This window comes from Cupressus sempervirens, chromosome 8, assembly GCF_028749045.1.
Source record: "Cupressus sempervirens isolate cs-2001-9-10 chromosome 8, ASM2874904v1, whole genome shotgun sequence".
NCBI classification, from domain to species: domain Eukaryota; kingdom Viridiplantae; phylum Streptophyta; class Pinopsida; order Cupressales; family Cupressaceae; genus Cupressus; species Cupressus sempervirens.
In genome coordinates, this window is record NC_143125.1 from 88,479,422 (window position 1) to 88,498,323 (window position 18,902).

At 37.2% G+C, this 18,902-nt stretch overlaps 1 protein-coding gene across 3 annotated transcripts in view; it reads left to right on the forward strand.

Annotated features, from left to right (window-relative positions):
* LOC149541765 (delta-1-pyrroline-5-carboxylate synthase-like) overlaps positions 1 to 18,902 on the forward strand; it is a 214,169-nt gene that overhangs the window by 88,051 nt on the left and 107,216 nt on the right. For all 3 annotated transcript variants that reach the window (XM_089796874.1, XM_089796875.1, XM_089796876.1), the window contains 6 exons: positions 6,848 to 6,937; positions 7,092 to 7,178; positions 7,282 to 7,368; positions 7,451 to 7,547; positions 7,657 to 7,760; positions 7,986 to 8,061. In XM_089796874.1, coding sequence (XP_089653000.1) covers positions 6,848 to 6,937; positions 7,092 to 7,178; positions 7,282 to 7,368; positions 7,451 to 7,547; positions 7,657 to 7,760; positions 7,986 to 8,061 — 541 coding nt within the window. The remainder of the gene's footprint in view (positions 1 to 6,847; positions 6,938 to 7,091; positions 7,179 to 7,281; positions 7,369 to 7,450; positions 7,548 to 7,656; positions 7,761 to 7,985; positions 8,062 to 18,902) is intronic.

Here is an 18,902-nt window from a genome sequence, read left to right on the forward strand (position 1 = left end):
TGATTTTATTTTAGCAACCCAAGCAAAACAGGTTATGTTATTTTTACTTAGTATCACCTTTTATTAATCCCATTCGCTTTTGGCGCGACCTTGGTATGAATACAATATTTTTAGTGCTAGTTTCCTTATTTGATAGGGCCTTGTGCAAAATATATCGAGATGTATTTTCCATTCTGTTCAAATGGCATGAACATAATATGCTTTGTAATATTATCTTTTTATTTGACTACGCTGCTTCAGATTTATGCCATCTTCAATTATATGATATTTTTTGTCCCCAAACAATTGTTCGTAGTTTCAATGGTTTGCTGCCATCATGTCTGTCAGTGTGGATCATGACACTGAATCTGACTTTGCCAAAATAAGCAATCTTCAATCCTGTTTGCGGCCATATATCTTGGAAGATGCTATTTATCCATGAAACATTCTGACACATGATATCGTCTTCATCTTATCACTGAAACCATTTGTCTTAGCTACGATATGTCTTTTCTGCCGCTCTATCATTCATCCCTTATTAAATCAATTAATACCCTTTATATATATATATATATATATATTACCTGTCATTGCCTTATATACATTGTTTTTGTAAGGTCGTATTTCATGCTGCATCGTTTATCAGATTAATATACTTCTTCCTTCGCTGCTTGATGACCAAGTCAAAATAGAGGTGCTTGTTGAATTTTCATTCCTTTCCCATCGCTTCTTTTAACGAGTGTTTTCTGCAGTAAATCCCATCGCTGTTGTATCCTTGCGTTTGTAGAGAGTAACGTCGTCTTATAGTTTGGTTTTTAATTCCATCTGTAATGTCCTCTTAGGTAAAGTCTGGGAATCTGGGATAATTTCCTTTCAAGGCGATCGCTAGAAACTTCTTTCCGTAAAATCTTCCTTCTTATGTGCTATGATACTATTTATGGATGCGAGCTTCTAGTTATTCCCTTAATTTTGTCGATATATCTTTTATCATTTTATATTCCCTTTCATACCTTGTAATAAATCCATACACCAACAACCTATTCTTCTCAATCACATTTAAATAGTAGTCTTCAAATATATATATATATTAATAAAACATAACATTAAAAAATATACTATTATAATTATGTGTTTCGTACTTATTGTATAATCTATGGTCTCTACTTCTTTAGGGCCTGAGTGGAATAGGAATACGTATTTTAAAAATTTTGAATTTTTTGTTTGGATGCACCAAAATGAGATTGGAATACGAAGTAAAATAGGAATACGTATTCCAATTTTGACCCAAAAATGAAATTTTGCAATTCCACCCAAATAGGTGTTATTGGAATACGTATTCCTATTCTATTTTTTTAGTTTTAGAAAACATAAATTTTCAGATCCGCAAATTCCCATCAAATATTAACTGAACCAAAAGAAAATACGTTCTATTTACATATTCTTATTCGACTCAAAAAAAAAGGGGCCCTTAATTCTCGCGGGTGAATAAGTTTCTCTTGTATATTTATCTTGATTATTATAACTGCTTACTACCATCGTTGTTTGGCTCTGAATTCCTTTCTGAATTGAGTACTATCAGGTCATTAACTTCTGAGACCGTTAGGCAAATGATAGTACTTTCTACTTGGTAATGGAACGCTCGATTCTTCCCTAGGCTTTAGTTTATCCAATATAACATCGGAGGTGATGATGTGTGTTCAGACGTAATGTCTATCACTGGTTGATGAAAATATACCCTACCAGATAGCACTAGATTTGCGAGTGATTACAGGGTACGTAGATCATGGCCTGTGCGTTATATGTCTGAGAACACCTCCCATAGAATGACAGACATCATCTCTATTCATCATTTTCGTTTGTGGTTCAGTACTGATATTCACTATACCACCAGGGGATTGATATGGTCGATATATATTTGGAGACTATCTATGCCATAAGATTATCGAGCATATTGGTTTAGGATAGAATAATTTTCTATTATGCTAGATATGACAACTACGCAATGGAATTTGATTCGTTTGAACTTTGTCCTGGTTTGTCCTGGACAATAATTACATCTTTTCTATGATATTCTCTTTTGATAACTATATTCTCTGTTCACTCGCAGATATTATTTCCTCTGTTCCTTGATGCCTCTTATTTGTCTTCTTCTCTGCTCATACTCCCGATATCTCCCTCTTTTCCTAACTTGCTTCCGATGATGGGTCTATCAGGTCTCCATCTCGTATAACACAATCGCTCTGGATAAATGAGACTTCGAGTGCCTCCGTAGATACATGTGCACGGGAATCCTCCATTCTGCTTATCACTAATTGATGCTTTGCCCTTCATATATCTGATATCTAAACTGAAAGATTCCCATTATCCATTGCTTGCCGTCTCCTATACCAGGTTTAAAGAAATGAAAATATAGAAATCTGATTGCTCATGCATTAAGTATCCTATGCGTTTCATTCCCCCTAACACTCTGGATACTCGAGCGGATGATAGTTGGAAAAACCTCCGTTCAATCTCATATTTCTGTCTGTTTGTATTCGGAGGTATTGAGTTCATATTTGCACCTATATGAATGTGCTCTATGTGTACGACTGTAGGCAAAATGGCCAATCTTGGCTTGATCGTCTGCGATTGTCTTCCACAGCTGTCTGCGAAGCCCCCGTCCTTTCATTTGAATACAATTCTTCTATGTGCGGTGAGAGGAAATGGTCGTGGCTATTCATTTAGTTATCTTTATATATTTGATCTTTAACTTATTTGTAAGTTTTGATACAATTTTTAATATATCTTTAAAATTCAATCATAATACATATGTATTATATAATTTATACTATTTAATAATATTTATAATATTTTCAATGGTATAATTTAGAGTTATATTATTGTATTTATGTTATATACTCTAATTGATACAAGTTATTTATTTATTTATTAATAGTATATTATATTATTATATAGTATATTTTATCCCTTGCTCCAAGCTATTTTTATTATTATATTTTATTAAATCCTACTCTAAAGAAGGGGACATTACACCATCGCTGACTTCCTTATGTTGCACATATTATTTAATCATTTTTCTGTATTCGATATATATCATGCTTGGATGGAGTTTACGATAGAAATTATTAGCCCTCTGCTTGCCTTATCATTTCTTTGCTATGCCAGATAGATACTCTGTTATGTATCACTGCATACTTCAGATTAGTCTTTTCGTTGCCTTTGCTTTATGTAAGTGTGCCTTTTCAATGCTGCATCTATCTTATTGGAATTTATTCACTGTGCGCTTCAAACAGATCTGGTTATATTGGATGCAAAGAAACTCTCACCGTTCCAGTTTAATACACTTATCAACAACGCTGCTTCTGTACCAATTCCATTATTGCTTGAAGAGAAACTTTATGTCTAATAATATCATTGCGTCTTTCGAACAGATAAAAACAACCCTTCAATCTGAAATTTGTGTTCATTAGTTGTGCGTAGATAATATATTGCTGAGATATAAAGAACAACCAGTGAATGCTATCGCGTCTCTGTGTATTACTGTTCATACTGTCATTGCTTTATATTACCACTGTTCATGTAACTTGTAACCTCTGCTCATTTTTAATTATTTACCACTGCTGAGGATTACCATATAAATAAACTTTCCACTATAATTCTTTGGTGTTAATTAGACTACTTATAATCTTTCTGATGTACCTTTGACATTGATGATAGTGAACTTTGTCTTTTGTATCTTAGACATCAATGACACCATTTCTATTGATCCCCCCCTTTGTCATTGATGGCAATACATCCTCATCTCTTCAGTCTCTTCTCCTTTTAATATCTGTCCCTTGACATCAATGGCAAGGGGATGTCGATTTGAATGCATGCTTCTTCATCAAATGCATACGGATATATAGCTCCCGCTTTGAAGGTTCTCTAGTACCCCCCTAAAAAGGATTGTTCAATGCTCCTGCATGGTCTAGTACTGTCATAGAAGTCTCCAAGCTTCTGGAAAATTATAATAGGTCACAGAGCGACAGTAGTTTATTAATTGGGCCCCTTTATGAATAATTAAATCAATTAATTTAATTAAGATACTTTATTAAAATTGGGGACATAAATTATTAGGAAGGTTGGTGCATGGTTTAGTTTCTTTAGGTGGTACAAATGAGGGACCAATAGCATAGATATCTTCACACATTTTTCAAAAATACGATGAGCATGTCACATGGAATGGTATAGCATGAGTGAAAGTAAATTTAGCAATAAATGATCCAACCACCTCTCGTGCTTGCAAATTAAACAAATCAGCAATATTGGTTTCTCTTTTAGTCTTCTTTGTCATTCCTTTAGTAGAAGTGAAAGTGGGCATGCCACTTTCTTCTCTATTAGAAGAACGAGTCAAAAGGCAAAGCAGCTCTCCCTGATTTTAATGCCTCCCACGTAATATGCAAATCTAGTTGCCTCAAGTTTTTGATCTTGCGTTATTTTCTTGCAACCTTTCACCCCTTGATTACCTTCTATCCACAAAAGATAGCAATGGACTCTAGTATAGCTATCAAAAGAATGTTTGTGGCACAAATGGCACTCCTATTCCCTTCTACCCGTAGTATTTGTTTTCCTTGTCTTTATCAACTCTTGAAGCAATTTGTAGGAGAGGTTTTTTAGTGTTGAATGGGTCTTTCGCAAACTCTTTGAGGACTTTGGAAGGGCATACATATGGGTTAGAGGTTTCTGCCCCTGTTACATTTACATTACCTGAATACCCCCCTACGGCTGCCCTAGTACTAGGTCTTTTCCTTTGAGATGTTTGAGTTTCTTTCATTACAACATCCATAATATCATTGCTCTCCTCAGTCTCACTATTTCTAATGATTTTCAAATGTAAAATAGTGCTGCTAGTTCAAAAATAAATAAATTTAAATCACAATGCCCTCCCTATGTGCTGCAAAACAAATGGAGAATGAAAAAAGCCAAAATATCTAAACAAATCGTAAATGAAAACATACCTGAAATGAAGAAGATTTGGCAAAACCTCCTGTTGCAACTCCAAAAAACCTTTACTTCTTCTTGGCAAATGATAATTTGATTTGAAATGTAAAGTAGTGCTGCTAGTTCAAAAATAGAAATATTTAACTCACAATGCCCTCCCTATGTGCTGCAGAACAAATGGGAAATGAAAGAAAACAAAAAACATAAACAAATGGTAAGTGAAAACACACCTGAAATGAAGAAGATTTGGCAAAACCTCCTGTTGCAATTCCAAAAACGTTCTCACTAGTTGCTGCCCTTTACTTGTTCTTGACAAATGATAATTTGAACAGGATATTCACTTTTTGGTGTTTTGTCTTCTCAAATAGGGTTTTGATTATTTTATTACTTTTTTCCTCATGTTGGACAAGCCAAATGGAGGAAACAATAAATTTCTTAGCTTTTGAGGTCTGAATGCCACTATAAGTGGCTGGGTTGTCAGGGATGGGAATCCGTCCTAGTAATTCTTGAGGGATTGCTAGGCCATTCCTGTTATGGATTTCCATACTGCCGACCCTGCTGTTTTCAAATCTCCCTTTCAGGGATAGTCCCCTCTTTGGCCCGTTCCAGAATGCTTGCCATCCATGTACCATACCGAGGACAGGGGCAGGCCTAAAAGCCCAAGGGATGCGTCTCCATGGAGCATGGGGTTTAACAACTTCTGGTTTACCCTGTCTCACTTTGTTGACCTTTCAATTGTAATTGTCAAGGTTGCACGGGTATGGGGTTACATGGACACCTTGGGTATGGGTACAAGTACAACTATTTTTCAAAACAAGAGACATGGGTACATAGGCATGCCTAAATTTTTTTTAATATAATTTTGATCTTTTATAGAAAAGCTGAAAATATGAGTCACAAGTCATGACATTGAGCTTTCAAAAGAAGAAATCCAAAAATATGGGTCATGGGTCATAATATATATGCTGAATATGTTTAGACTTTAGATGCATAACAAAGAAGGGGAACTTTAGATATGAACATGAAGATCATATTGCAAATGATAAATTTCTAGTTCTAACTTGAACAGTGAAAATCAGAAAAAGTTTAGTAGTTTACTGTCAATCAATATTATATCAAAGTTTCAAACTGATTATATATTTAATTAATTTTGATAAACAGCAAGCTGATATGCAAATGACAAAAACTGAAACAAAAATCAGACATCGTAATCTACGTGGTAGTTTTTAAAAATTATTAGCAAGGGGGAAAAAATTGTGAGCTGACGTAGCATTTCTGGCTGCAAGGCACACACCCAGGCAGGTACCTTTTATGGGATATGTGTACCAGTACCTGGTATGTGTACTGGGGGTTTGCATATGTACCTTTGTAATTTTGGTTAGTTACCTTAAATAACCCAGGTTCTTTTTCCTCCAGTGCTTACCTTTTATAACTGTTTGTACTTTGTAAGTCCCATTGTCCTCTTTTTGTTCATTAATGGTCTTCACATATTTTCCTTCTTTCTTAGGAGTTCAACTAAAAAAGATGCAAGTTAATGATACAGCTCTAAGCTATTAGATTATTATGCAATATGTGCCTAGCTTTATTTTCTATTGAATTTAAAGAGTTGTGATGTTATAGATTGAGCTCCTTGATGTAATCTAAATTTTTTGGGATCTCTTTGTGGGTTTCAATTTGGATAACAGGATTTCTTTCCTGTCCTTGTGGGGACAATGGTGGAATCTTGAATACAAATGAAAAACATTTTCTAGAATTCGACTTAGGATCAAAAGGAAAATAGTGATGCTATCTTAGGGCTGAATGGAGTGCATTGTTTTGTATTTAATTCAATTTTTTTATTAATGTTCTTTTCCAATCGGGAGTTCCTATACATTATTTTTCAATGTAGATTTCGGATGGATTGATTCTAGAGAAGACAACATGTCCCTTGGGTGTGCTACTAATAATTTTTGAATCTCGACCAGATGCCCTGGTACAGGTATCAAGTTTATAAGAAAATTTTGTGGACCAAATATTTAGAACTATTGTAGACTATGCAGACACACAAGGGTTAATTTTTTCATGTTAGACATTCGTTAGTCCTAATCCTATCTTTTTTTTTTCATATCCAAAATTCCAATTTGGACAAAAAGATAGCCTCTTTAGCAATCCGGAGTGGGAATGGCCTTCTCCTAAAAGGTGGTAAAGAAGCAGCTCGAACAAATGCGATTTTGCATAAGGTATTTCTGATATATATAATATGTATATTATTATTGTTGTCTCTCTTATCAATGATAAGTTTACTGGAAAAGAAACCAATGGTTTGGATACTTTTCATTGTAGGTTATTACTGAAGCACTCCCTAAATCTGTTGGACTAGAGCTGATTGGTCTTGTTACTTCTAGAGATGAAATTCCAGATTTGCTGAAGGTAGTTCCTTGTATCTGATTGAAGAAGTTTTTTTAGTACAGCATTTCATTTGTAATGAACCTCTAAGAAATTTTACTTTCAGCTGGATGATGTCATAGATCTTGTGATTCCAAGAGGAAGTAATAAGCTGGTTTCTGAAATAAAGGAGTCAACAAAAATTCCAGTACTTGGTCATGCTGGTAAATTCTAAGATGTTTTCATTGATGGTGTAATTGTTACACCTTGTTCAATAAATTCAATGTTTTTCATCTTGCTTTAATTTATAGAGGATTTACATTTTCTTGTCAGATGGTGTTTGCCATGTTTACGTGGACAGAGCTGCTGATTTGGGTATGGCCAAGCAAATTGTTTTGGATGCAAAAACTGACTATCCTGCTGTTTGCAATGCAATGGTGAGGACAAGATTATTATTTTCTTATGGTACCAATCTTACGTTTACATTGAAGAGTGCAAAAGAATTACAAATGGAATCATGTGGTTTATGTTTTTCATTTGAAATTTCTTTAATCAAGTAAAAGTTCAACCTATATGTTCTGTGATAAGTTATATGAATGATGCATTCAAATATTCTCCTTTTTTAACACTGGCTGAAAATGTGATGCAATGACAATTTTCAGGAAACATTGCTTGTACATGAGGCCCTAATTAAGACTGGTGGACTTGATGAACTTATTCTTACACTGGAAACAGCAGGTACACAGTTGTTCCCAAGGATGAGAATCCATATATACTTATTTCGAGTAATTAATTGCATCATTTGAACTTCAAATCATTGTTTGAAGATTGGAAGTCAGCACCGACTACAACAGTAAACCCCATTTTGTATCATTTGAGTAATCTGGGAAGAGCTCTCAGATATCAAGATGTGTTATCTACCTGCTGGGGCAGTCTTGAAAGAAAGAACCAAAACATATAAACGTGGCTAGAATGCATGGAAAATTAGAAAAAAGAAAGCCTCACGTTAATTGAAAATTCTAAAGTTCAAATAAAAGTTCAAGTCAAAGTACAGTTAAAAAATGTGGTGGTGTGGGGAAATAAATGATCTTATCGTCAGTATCTGTAGTAAAATGATCAACACTATTTGGGTAAGTCATCTGAAATGACAGGTGTCTTCTGTCACTTATGACAGTTATTGCTAGCAAGGTGTCTTGTGAATGTATTGATTCTCATTTGATTCCATATTTCTCTTTGGTCTATGTTTTTATATTGAAGTGAATGGAGATGAGACTCATATTTCAAGGTCTGAGGCTCCAATTTGATAGCCTTAATTATTGGAACAAGGCATCAATTAGGGAAATGGGTGTCACCATTTAATTTTCCATTTTTTGAACAACTTAATCCAGAACAATGTCTATGGAAATGCTCTCATGACTGTAGCGGAAGCTGCCTGGTCTAATCTACTCCTAATATCTTAACAATGAACAAGCTTGCTACTTATGTATACCTTACAAAACATCCCTAGAGGTTCTGCAGGAAAGTAAAAGAGTCTTGAAAGCAAACTTGTTCTATTTCCTTTGGTCTAGGAGGTTTGGATACAAGACTGAAAGTACTGTATCTCACCATAAGCATTTCTGTTTAAATGGTTAATAGTTAAACTATAACATGAACTAAAAATGAATGTTATCCACTGATTAAAATAGAGATCGATGGATTCACAGAAAACAGATCCATTGAACCAAAAATAAAATAAAAAGAACAATGGCAGGGACAAAGCATGAGATCAACAAGGAATAATATCCCTGAAGCATAAAATGCTACTCCAAATGATCGAGGATAAATGTTATGCAAAGGTAAGCATAAATCTTCTTTATTGGTAGGTTGTCAAATTCTCACAACAACAAAACAATGGTGTAAATTCTTGGTTTGAATGAAAACTTGTGTAGCATAAGTCTAAATAATCATTTCTTCTCAGTTCTCACAATCTATGTGTTCAAGGTGCTTATTTATAAGCTCATAGTGATAGCGATCAAATAATAATGAAGTAATGTCTTTAAAGCTTCTTTAAACCCAGCCTACTCTTTTTTATCAGAAAGAGGAACAAAACGCTAAAACCTCCAAAAATAGGCTTCTTTGCATTTTAACTGCTTTCTCTTTGACATATGCATTGTTTGGGATTTAATGGCACATTCAATTAAATGAATTTTTTTTTAATACCAAACTTGGCATTTAGATCTTGAAGTGACCAATTTTGGCATGAAAATATCAACTTGGAAACAATTTTGAGGAGGTAATACCCCTATAATGTATGCCATATCTAAGATATTTTTATTTTAGTTATGCCTTTTTTTTAAAAAGTACTACCAGTCATGTCAGAACTTTTGCATGGCACTGCCCCTTCCAAAGGATTCCATCATATGTGTTTGTTTGAGTTTACCGAAGAGCACAGTTTCCTTGTGTCATTGCTACCCTTGGCATACATTTTAGATGGTAATGCTACTAAAATATTACAATTTTACATATGTTTTCTTTTACTTGGCTTGCTGGTTGTCATTTTAGATTAATTTTACCAAGTTGATTGCAATTTTAAGATGATACTACCATTAAAACGGGGTGAACCAGTCTCTTTTTGAACTTGATGTCATGACCATTTTTTGGACTACAGAAATTTAACTTAAATGTAGTTGCCTGGAAAATTGCTTTAATATATTGAAAAGAGAACCTTTTTCTTATTATTAAATTAAAAAGTTTTTTAAAGTAATGCTGTAAAGTGATTTCAAAAGATGGCTTAAGTTGTTCTATAAAGTGTCATTAAGATAAAGGGGCAAAATGCAGTATCAAAAGAAAAAGGAATCAAGTTAAAAACAGAGACGTATTCACCCTAGTTTAACAGTAATGTTATTTAAAATTGCAATCAACTTGGCAAAATTCATGTAAAACCAGAACCATAAAGCCAAGTATAAAAACTAGGTAAAAATTGTAGTATTTTAGTGGAATTACCATCAGAGGAGCCAGGAGTGTGAGACCTCGCAGATCCTTCATTCAGCAGCATCATTCTTCTAGCGCTTCTAGAGCCCCTCAGATATGGCATGGGATATCCTATCCTAGGGCTTATCTGTCAGTTCTAGACATTTTCCCGGCTGCTTGGAGCAGCTAGCTTGGTTGTTTGGTTTGGTGGTTTCCTCTTTCCTTGGTTCTTTTCTTTCTGTTTTGTCTTTTTTCCAGATACCCTTCGGTGTTTCTGCTGTCTGCTGTGTTGCTGCTTCGTTTCAAGCAGTCCCTCGGATCCTTTTTTTGGTCTTTTGTTAGACATTAATAAATTTATCTTATCTTATCTAGAGACTAATTTACCAGGGCTAATAATAGAAAAACATGTGATTATAAAAGGAAGATTGATGCCACCTACAAGGCTCGAAACCCTGGAGCTGCATTTGGGTCAGCTTTGACACCTTGGTGAATTTGATGGACAGGATCCCCTGCACGCGACTGCTTAGCCTAATGACGCTTCTAGTTTGGATGTATGCTTACCCGTAACACTGTAATCCACTATATTAAGACGGAGATGCCGAGCTCTATGTATGCTGAGATGTTTCCATCATAATAAAAGAAAAGTAAGATAGGGCTTAAGGAAAAACATTGATTGTTTTTTAAAACCATTTTTATTGAAGGTTGAGCAATTGTGTTCAGCTATTGGCTAGAGGACAAAAATCCTCTTGGTATCAAAATCACTAGACAAAAACCTGGTTTCCAGTTTGGATTTGGGCATGAAAACTATCTTATCCAGCAGAGGTGATTCCATTCAGGGATCACATTTGTATGCAATAATTATTTCAAGAGCTTATTGAAGGTTTTCAAAGAACATAGAATTTCTTGATTGTGGTTGATGATTTGTTTCTAGGTTCAGTTGATCAGTAATTTGGGATTTTAGAAGATATTCAGTTTGGTATTTTCACATAGAAATTCAGTATCAGTGGTGGTTCTAAAGTTTTATTTTGTACAATCTGGTGAACAGTTAGAGTAATATTCTGATTCTGGATGTTATTGATTAAAGAGTCCAAAATTATTTTTTCAATGGAGGAGGCTGTTATTGTTGTCAGTAGATTTTACATTTTGTAGTCGACTGGGTTATGCCATCGGAGGTTTTGTATTTTGTAGCAGACGTCGTCGGTAAATAGTTTGTAGCGGACATATTTTATGTAGCCGACGGCCCCTTCGGGAAGGTTCGGCATGAAGTATTTATACCCCGTCTGGGTACATTGTAAATCATCTTATGCTCTGTATGTAATCTGTTGGCATATGCGAATAAAGGAGTACTGTTGTTGCTGTTCTTGTTCATTGTCTTTGTGCGTTGATCTAATTATCTATGCGGCAAACAATTTTTTTTTTTTTTGTGGAGTACTAGTGAAGGCTTTCATAAAATTTGCTGTACTATATATGTTAGGTCTGAGTGCAGCCCTAAAGAGAAAGTTTAAGACTTTGTTACCACTTCCTATGAAATAACCCTTGCAAGTTATTACTCCTTCCAATACCAAAATCTTACAACTTCAAAGGTTAGACATTAAGTCAAGCAATTAGCAAACAATAGCGACAATTCGCAAACTTCGCCTTACAATATGAATTCTATCAAAGCATGCATCTATTCAATGGTAAAGTGTAATGTCTCTAATAATTCATTCCAATTGGTTGACGTAAACCCATGAAATTAAAGATAACAATTATTTCGAATTTTAGGGAAAACTGAGTATACTGATCTGCAACATTATCTGAATATTTAATTATTATTTCAAACTGAGTTTAGATGGACCTGATTCGTAGCTCAATCCGGCCCTCGAATATAAGTTGGAATGACACCTTATGCCTTATTTATCCACAGCTTCTCCTGATTTTGGACGGCGAACTGGAATGAAGTGACCTCTGACTGACTTTGCTGACGTGACTTCAATAGCTCGCGTCTAGTCTTTACCCTCGATACTGCCACCCGCAGCTTTGGGTGTCTTGTGTAATTTCCTCTATTTCAGTCAATGCCAAATACTGCCCTCATACTTCTTGCCACACGAGTTTGAGGATTTCGTTTATTTAAGATCGAACTGCTACTTGCTTGGGTGCCTGCACTGTCAGAAGTTGCGCGGAAAGTGAAGCCAATAGGGAAAAAAATATGCATCTCCGCCCGCTGTAAATTTTACCTTGGATGACCCAGTCCAATTACGATTTGTCCAATCCTTGTGCGGCTACTGGTCTTGTTAGTCCCTTCTGCCGGCCCTTACGAAATAATACTTTCAAACTGCAAGACAAATCGTTGGTCACAAATACTTGAACTGCTGTTGCCGGCTAAAATGAGGGTATTCCGGTGCCAATTTTGCCAATCCTCAAGACTCAAAATCGTCACCCTTCCAGTAGTCCGAATATACAAATAATTTCAACATGAAATGGCTGAAGACCATCTCCAATGTGCAACCCTCCGGAGGATATCTCACCACCTCAGTTATGCAGATCCAAAGGAGTTTTCGTTCCCAAAGACCTAATGGAAATTTGCAGGCCAATGGCTACAAATTGCTCCAATTGAAATAGAAATCGAATCCACAAAACCGCTTGTCCAAATGGGAGCCTTATGTCCTCTATTTATTCACTTCGTTGAGAAGTTTCTGGAAGTTTTCCGGAATCATCTTTTATGATGTACTTCAATTATTAAACTTTATAAAATTAAATAAATAACTTTATAAAGTTAGAGTACAACCTTAATTTAATATTACAACGAGTAGGCCCCACTTACTAAATTATTATTCTTCGAGAGCAAAATTGTAATCATCGGAAGACAAAAAGGACCCTCTTCCCATAATCATTTGCCTACGAGAGTCGATGATAGGCAAATCCCCTGTTAAAGTTATGTCGCTAAAAAAGGGACATGACAGTCCGCCCTTCCTGAAATTGTTTGCTCTCAAGCAATCTCAAAGCTGGATGCTGCAAAATTGTCTCATTTTCCCAAGTAGCATCTTCGACTGGTAGATTCTTCCATTTAACCAAATATTCTCTGATTACTCTTCTGCGGAGCTGTTTTTCTCTGCTTTCTAAAACGAATTCCGGCACTAAGATCAATTTCCCTTCATCATCCAAGGGGGGTAATACTGCAGAAGGTATCACATTCTGTCCCAACGCCTTTTTGAGGCGTGATACATGAAACACATTATATACTTTGCTATCTGCTGGAAGCTCAAGCTCATAAGCCAATTCCCCTATTCGCCTGATGATCCTGAAAGGTCCATAATACCTAGGCTTAAGCTTCTCTGACCCACTCTTTTTGAGAGTAGATTGTCGAAATGGCTGAAGCATTAAGTAAACCATGTCACCTACCACAAAAATTCTCTCAGTTCTCTTCTGATCTGCATACTGCTTATATTGATTTTGTGCCCGAGCAATGTTATCCCGTAGAGAGCTAATAATGTCTTTACTTTCTTGCATCAAATTCCCGGCATGTGGAACCCGAACATCACCCATTAACAAGTCGATGAAACTCGGTGTATCATAGCCATATAATGCTCGGAAAGGTGTCATCTGGATAGACATGTGGTAAGTTGTGTTAGAGCAGTACTCACACAAATAAATCCATCTTACCCATGCCTTTTGCTGATCAGCCACGTAATTCCTCAAGTGGCCTTCCACCCATTTGTTTACTATCTCTGTCTGTCCATCGGTTTGCGGATGATAACTGGTACTGGGTGTGAGCTCAGTGCCACATAACCGGAACACCTCTCGCCAAAAATGACTCAAGAATCTACTATCCCTGTCACTGACAACACTGCGGGGTATCCCATGTAACCTGAAAACTTCTCTGAAGAATACCTCGGCTACCTATACTGCAGTATAAGTAGTGGTGATGGGAAAGAAATGGGCATATTTCGTTAGTCTATCTACCACCACATAAATGCAATCACGACCCTGAGCCTTAGGCAACCCGGTTATGAAATCCATGGATATGCATTCCCACTTCTGACACGGAATGGGAAGTGGCTGTTGAAGTCCTGCTGGAAAGGTGTGTTTCTGTTTATTCTGTTGACAAACAGAACATTCACGAATGTACTGCAAAACATCCTTCTTGAGTCCCTTCCATGTAAACCTTTCTCGCACCTGTCTATAAGTTTTAAAGTATCCGAGGTGACCAGCTATAGGTGAATCATGAAGAGCTCGCATAATAAACTGCTTCGCCTTCGATCCTGGGACTAAAAATATCCTGTTCTTGTAAAAAATCAATTCATCCACAAGTGTATACCTGGTATCAACAATTGTCCCGTCAACTATCCCAGATGCCCATGGGTCTCTAGCATATTCTGCAATAATCAAATGCTTCCAATCCTCAGAGATCTCAATCATCGAACTAAGGTGTGGTCTGCGTGACAAGGCATCCGCTACCACATTCTGCGTGCCCTTAACATAAGATATATCAAAGTCATATGCCTGTAACTTACTGACCCATTTCTGCTGTCTATCATTGAGATCCCTCTGCCCAAGGAAATGTCTTAAATTCATGTGGTCAGTTTTTATGCAAAACTTGCCACCTACTAAGTACTGCCTGAGCTTAGCTAATGCATGCATGATAGCTAACATCTCCTTGTCGTAAATGCTGAATGTTTTTTCTGGCCCATGGAGTTTTCTGCTTTCATATGCAATTGGGTGTTTATCCTGCATCAAAACAGCCCCAATACCATCTCCTGAAGCATCACACTAGAGTTCAAATGGCTTCGAGAAATCAGGCAATGCTAGTACTGGACATGAAGTCATGATCTCCTTAAATCTGTCAAAACAAGCCTGTGCCTTTGCTGTCCAAACGAAAGCTCCCTTTTTAAGAAAATCTGTCATAGGAGCCGTGTGTCGCGAATATCCGCAAACAAATCTGCGGTAGAAGCCACATAAACCAAGGAACCCTCTTAGCTATGTTAGGTTCTCAGGAGTAGGCCACTCCATAATAGCGCGAATCTTATCAGGGTCCATCCGTACTCCTTTACTGATAATATGTCCCAAGTATAATAGTTCGATCATGCCTAAGTCACATTTAGACTCTTTTGCATACAAGGACTCTGCTTGCAAGGTCTTCAGTACTGTCTCTAGATGCTCCATATGCTCATGCCATGTTCGGCTGTGTACCAGGATATCATCAAAGAAAACCAACACGAATTTCCTCAGCTGATGATGGAAAACCTTATTCATGGTAGACTGGAAAGTAGCTGGTGCATTGGTCAACCCGAATGGCATTACTACAAACTCAAAATGCCCGCAGTGACACTTGAATGCAGTCTTCTCAATGTCTTGTTCTCTGACTCTAATCTGGTGGTAACCTGATCTCAAATCAATCTTACTAAAGTAGCATGCCCCATGCAGTTCATCTATTAGCTCATCAATCCGTGGAATAGGATATCTATTCTTAATGGTTTTTTTATTCAACATCCTGTAATCTATACACATCCGTAACGAACCATCTTTCTTCTTAACCAAAACTACTGAAGAAGCAAAAGGAGACTTACTAGGTCTGATGTGTCCCATTGCCAGAAGCTCCTTGATGGTTTTCTCTATTTCATCTTTGAGCCTTTTTGGATGTCTGTATGGAGTGATCATAATTGGTTTAGCACCTTTTTCTAATTCAATGATGTGCTCAATCCCTCTATCAAGTGGTGTACCAGGTGGAATATCACTAAATACCTTACTATATTTTTCCCTCAATGTTCGTATGTCAGGATGATATTCTGTCTTTTGTTGCTCCTCCTGTGTAGGCATGAGAGTACACATGGCTGCCCATTCAATTTCCTCATGTCTGACCAATCTTTCTAATCGTCTGAGAGAAATTATTCGGATGTCGCTGTTCCGGATAGCTCTCAACACATGCTGTTTCCCATTCACTTCAAACTTGATTTCCATGTCCTGGAGTCGAAAAGTGACCTCACCTAATAAACGTAACCATGTCATTCCCAAAACGATATCCAAGTCACCCATATTGACCACATGGTAATCTGCCTTGAATTCATAATTGTTCAGGCGTAACGGCATGTCTTTAACCATCCTGTTACACTTAAGAGTGTAACCATCAGCAACCTGTACTCGAAGACCTTCAAATTCTTCTGTCTTAATACCACGGCGCTCGACCAATCGTGCATCGATGAAATTATGTGTAGCTCCAGTATCAACCAATGTGATCACCTTCTATTCTGCAAGAACACCACGTAATCTAAAAGATCCTTCCTGCTGAATGCTAGACAAACGCCCTTGCTGTAAATGCAATTCAGGTTCTTCTTTTTGTTCTGAATTTCCTGTCTCTTCCTCATACTCTAAACCATTGTGTTCATCCTCTTTTGCTGCACTGTCGGAATCTGATCCTTCGTAATATGCCCACATAACCCTATTGGCTTTTCCTTTAGGTCTCAAAGGACAATCATGATTCTTGTCGTATGGACCTTTGCAATAGAAGCATAATTTCTTCCTTCGCAAGTCATTTAATGCCTCTGTATCTAGGGGTGTGGTAGATTTTCCTTTGGTTTCAATGCTCTTCCCTTTATTCTTATCAAACTTCCTATTGTCTCTGAAAGAGGTAGTACTCCTGGAAGTGAACCTGCTAGAAGGTGCTGTAAGCTCCATACTCCGTGCTTTCCTCATGGCTTCCTGCAGTGCTGGTGGATCAAATGCCTTAATCCATCCCTTGAGAGGTTCAGACAATCCTTCTGTAAATAAGATAACTAACCTCCTTTCCGACACATCTGGTACCATGACTGACAACTTTTGAAATTCACTAATATAAACTTCTAAATTACCAAACTGTCTTAACTGTGCAAGGTCGTGAAAATAAATTTCTGGATCTTTCTTATCAAAACGTTCAACCAATCTATCCACAAAGTCCTGGTACGATGTTACCTGATTGTGCTGCAACGTAACCATTCCATGTGACCACCAATCATGAGCTGCGCCTTCCAGATGCAGGGTGGCATACCTAATGGCATCTATTTCAGACATAGGCCTTAATGCTAGGAAGGTGTCCAACTTATGAATCCAAGCTTGTGCTGTCATCTGACCACTACCATCAAAAAATGGTAAAGTGAGTTTGCTAACAGCTCGCTGTAACTCACTATCATATACTCCTCTAGGCCTCCTATTCTGGCGGCTGCTCCTCATATGTTCTCTTGTTTGGTTTAAATAGCGATCAAAGTTCAATAGTTCATGCACATGCGGTGGTAATGCCTGCCATTCTGCAGTAGCAGCCCTAAGATCATCCTAGAAATCATCCGGTACATCATCTTCTCCCATCTCCTGAGCCTCTTCCCTTAGGAAAGTGGGACGAGTAGGCCTATTTGCTGTCCATGATCTGTGCCTAGGTGCACCCTGTGATCCTGCCACACTTCTATTATCATGATCAGATGTGCCTCTTCCTTGTTCCTGAATCCTGGGCTGAACAACTCTTTCCATTATGGTAGTCAAAGCCTGTAGTGACTGAGCTATTTCTTGTTGTCCGGTAGTCATGATTCTGTAAAACTCTCTGGTTTCATCATCATCGATTCTGGGAAATCTCGGTGGACTCTGTGATTGTCTTTCACCCATATCTCTGTCCTTAAGTACTGTTCTCCTGCGAATATAGTACTTGGAATATGGTTGCATAAAATATTTCTACCCGACAGGATGGTAGGACTACTGCTCTGATACCACTGAAATAACCCTTGTAAGTTATAACTCCTTCCAATACCAAAATCTTACAACTTCAAAGGTTAGACATTAAGTCAAGCAATTAGCAAACAATAGCGACAATTCGCAAACTTCGCCTTACAATATGAATTCTATCAAAGCATGCATCTGTTCAATGGTAAAGTGTAATGTCTCTAATAATTCATTCCAATTGGTTGACGTAAACCCATGAAATTAAAGATAACAATTATTGTGAGTATACTGATCTGCAACATTATCTGAATATTTAATTATTATTTCAAACCGAGTTTAGATGGACCTGATTCGTAGCTCAATCCGGCCCTCAAATATAAGTTGGAATGACACCTTACACCTTATTTATCCACAACTTCTCCTGATTTTGGACGGTGAACTGGAATGAAGTGACCTCTGACTGACTTTGCTGACATGACTTCAATAGCTCGCGTCTAGTCTTTACCCTCGATACTGCCACTTGCAGCTTTGGATGTCTTGCGTAATTTCCTCTGTTTCAGTCAATGCCAAAAACTGCCCTCATACTTCTTGCCGCACGGGTTTGAGGATTTCGTTTATTTAAGATCGAACTGCTACTTGCTTGGGTGCCCGCACTGTCAGAAGTTGCGCGGAAAGTGAAGCCGATAGGGAAAAAAATATGCATCTCCGCCTGCTGTAAATTTTACCTTGGATGACCAAGTCCAATTACGATTTGTCCAATCCTTGTGCGGCTACTGGTCTTGTTAGTTCTTTCTGCCGGCCCTTACGAAATAATACTTTCAAACTGCAAGACAAGTCGTTGGTCACAAATACTTGAACTGCTGTTGCCGACTAAAATGAGGGTATTCCGGTGCCAATTTCGCCAATCCTCAAGACTCAAAATCGTCACCCTTCCAGTAGTCCGAATATACAAATAATTTCAACATGAAATG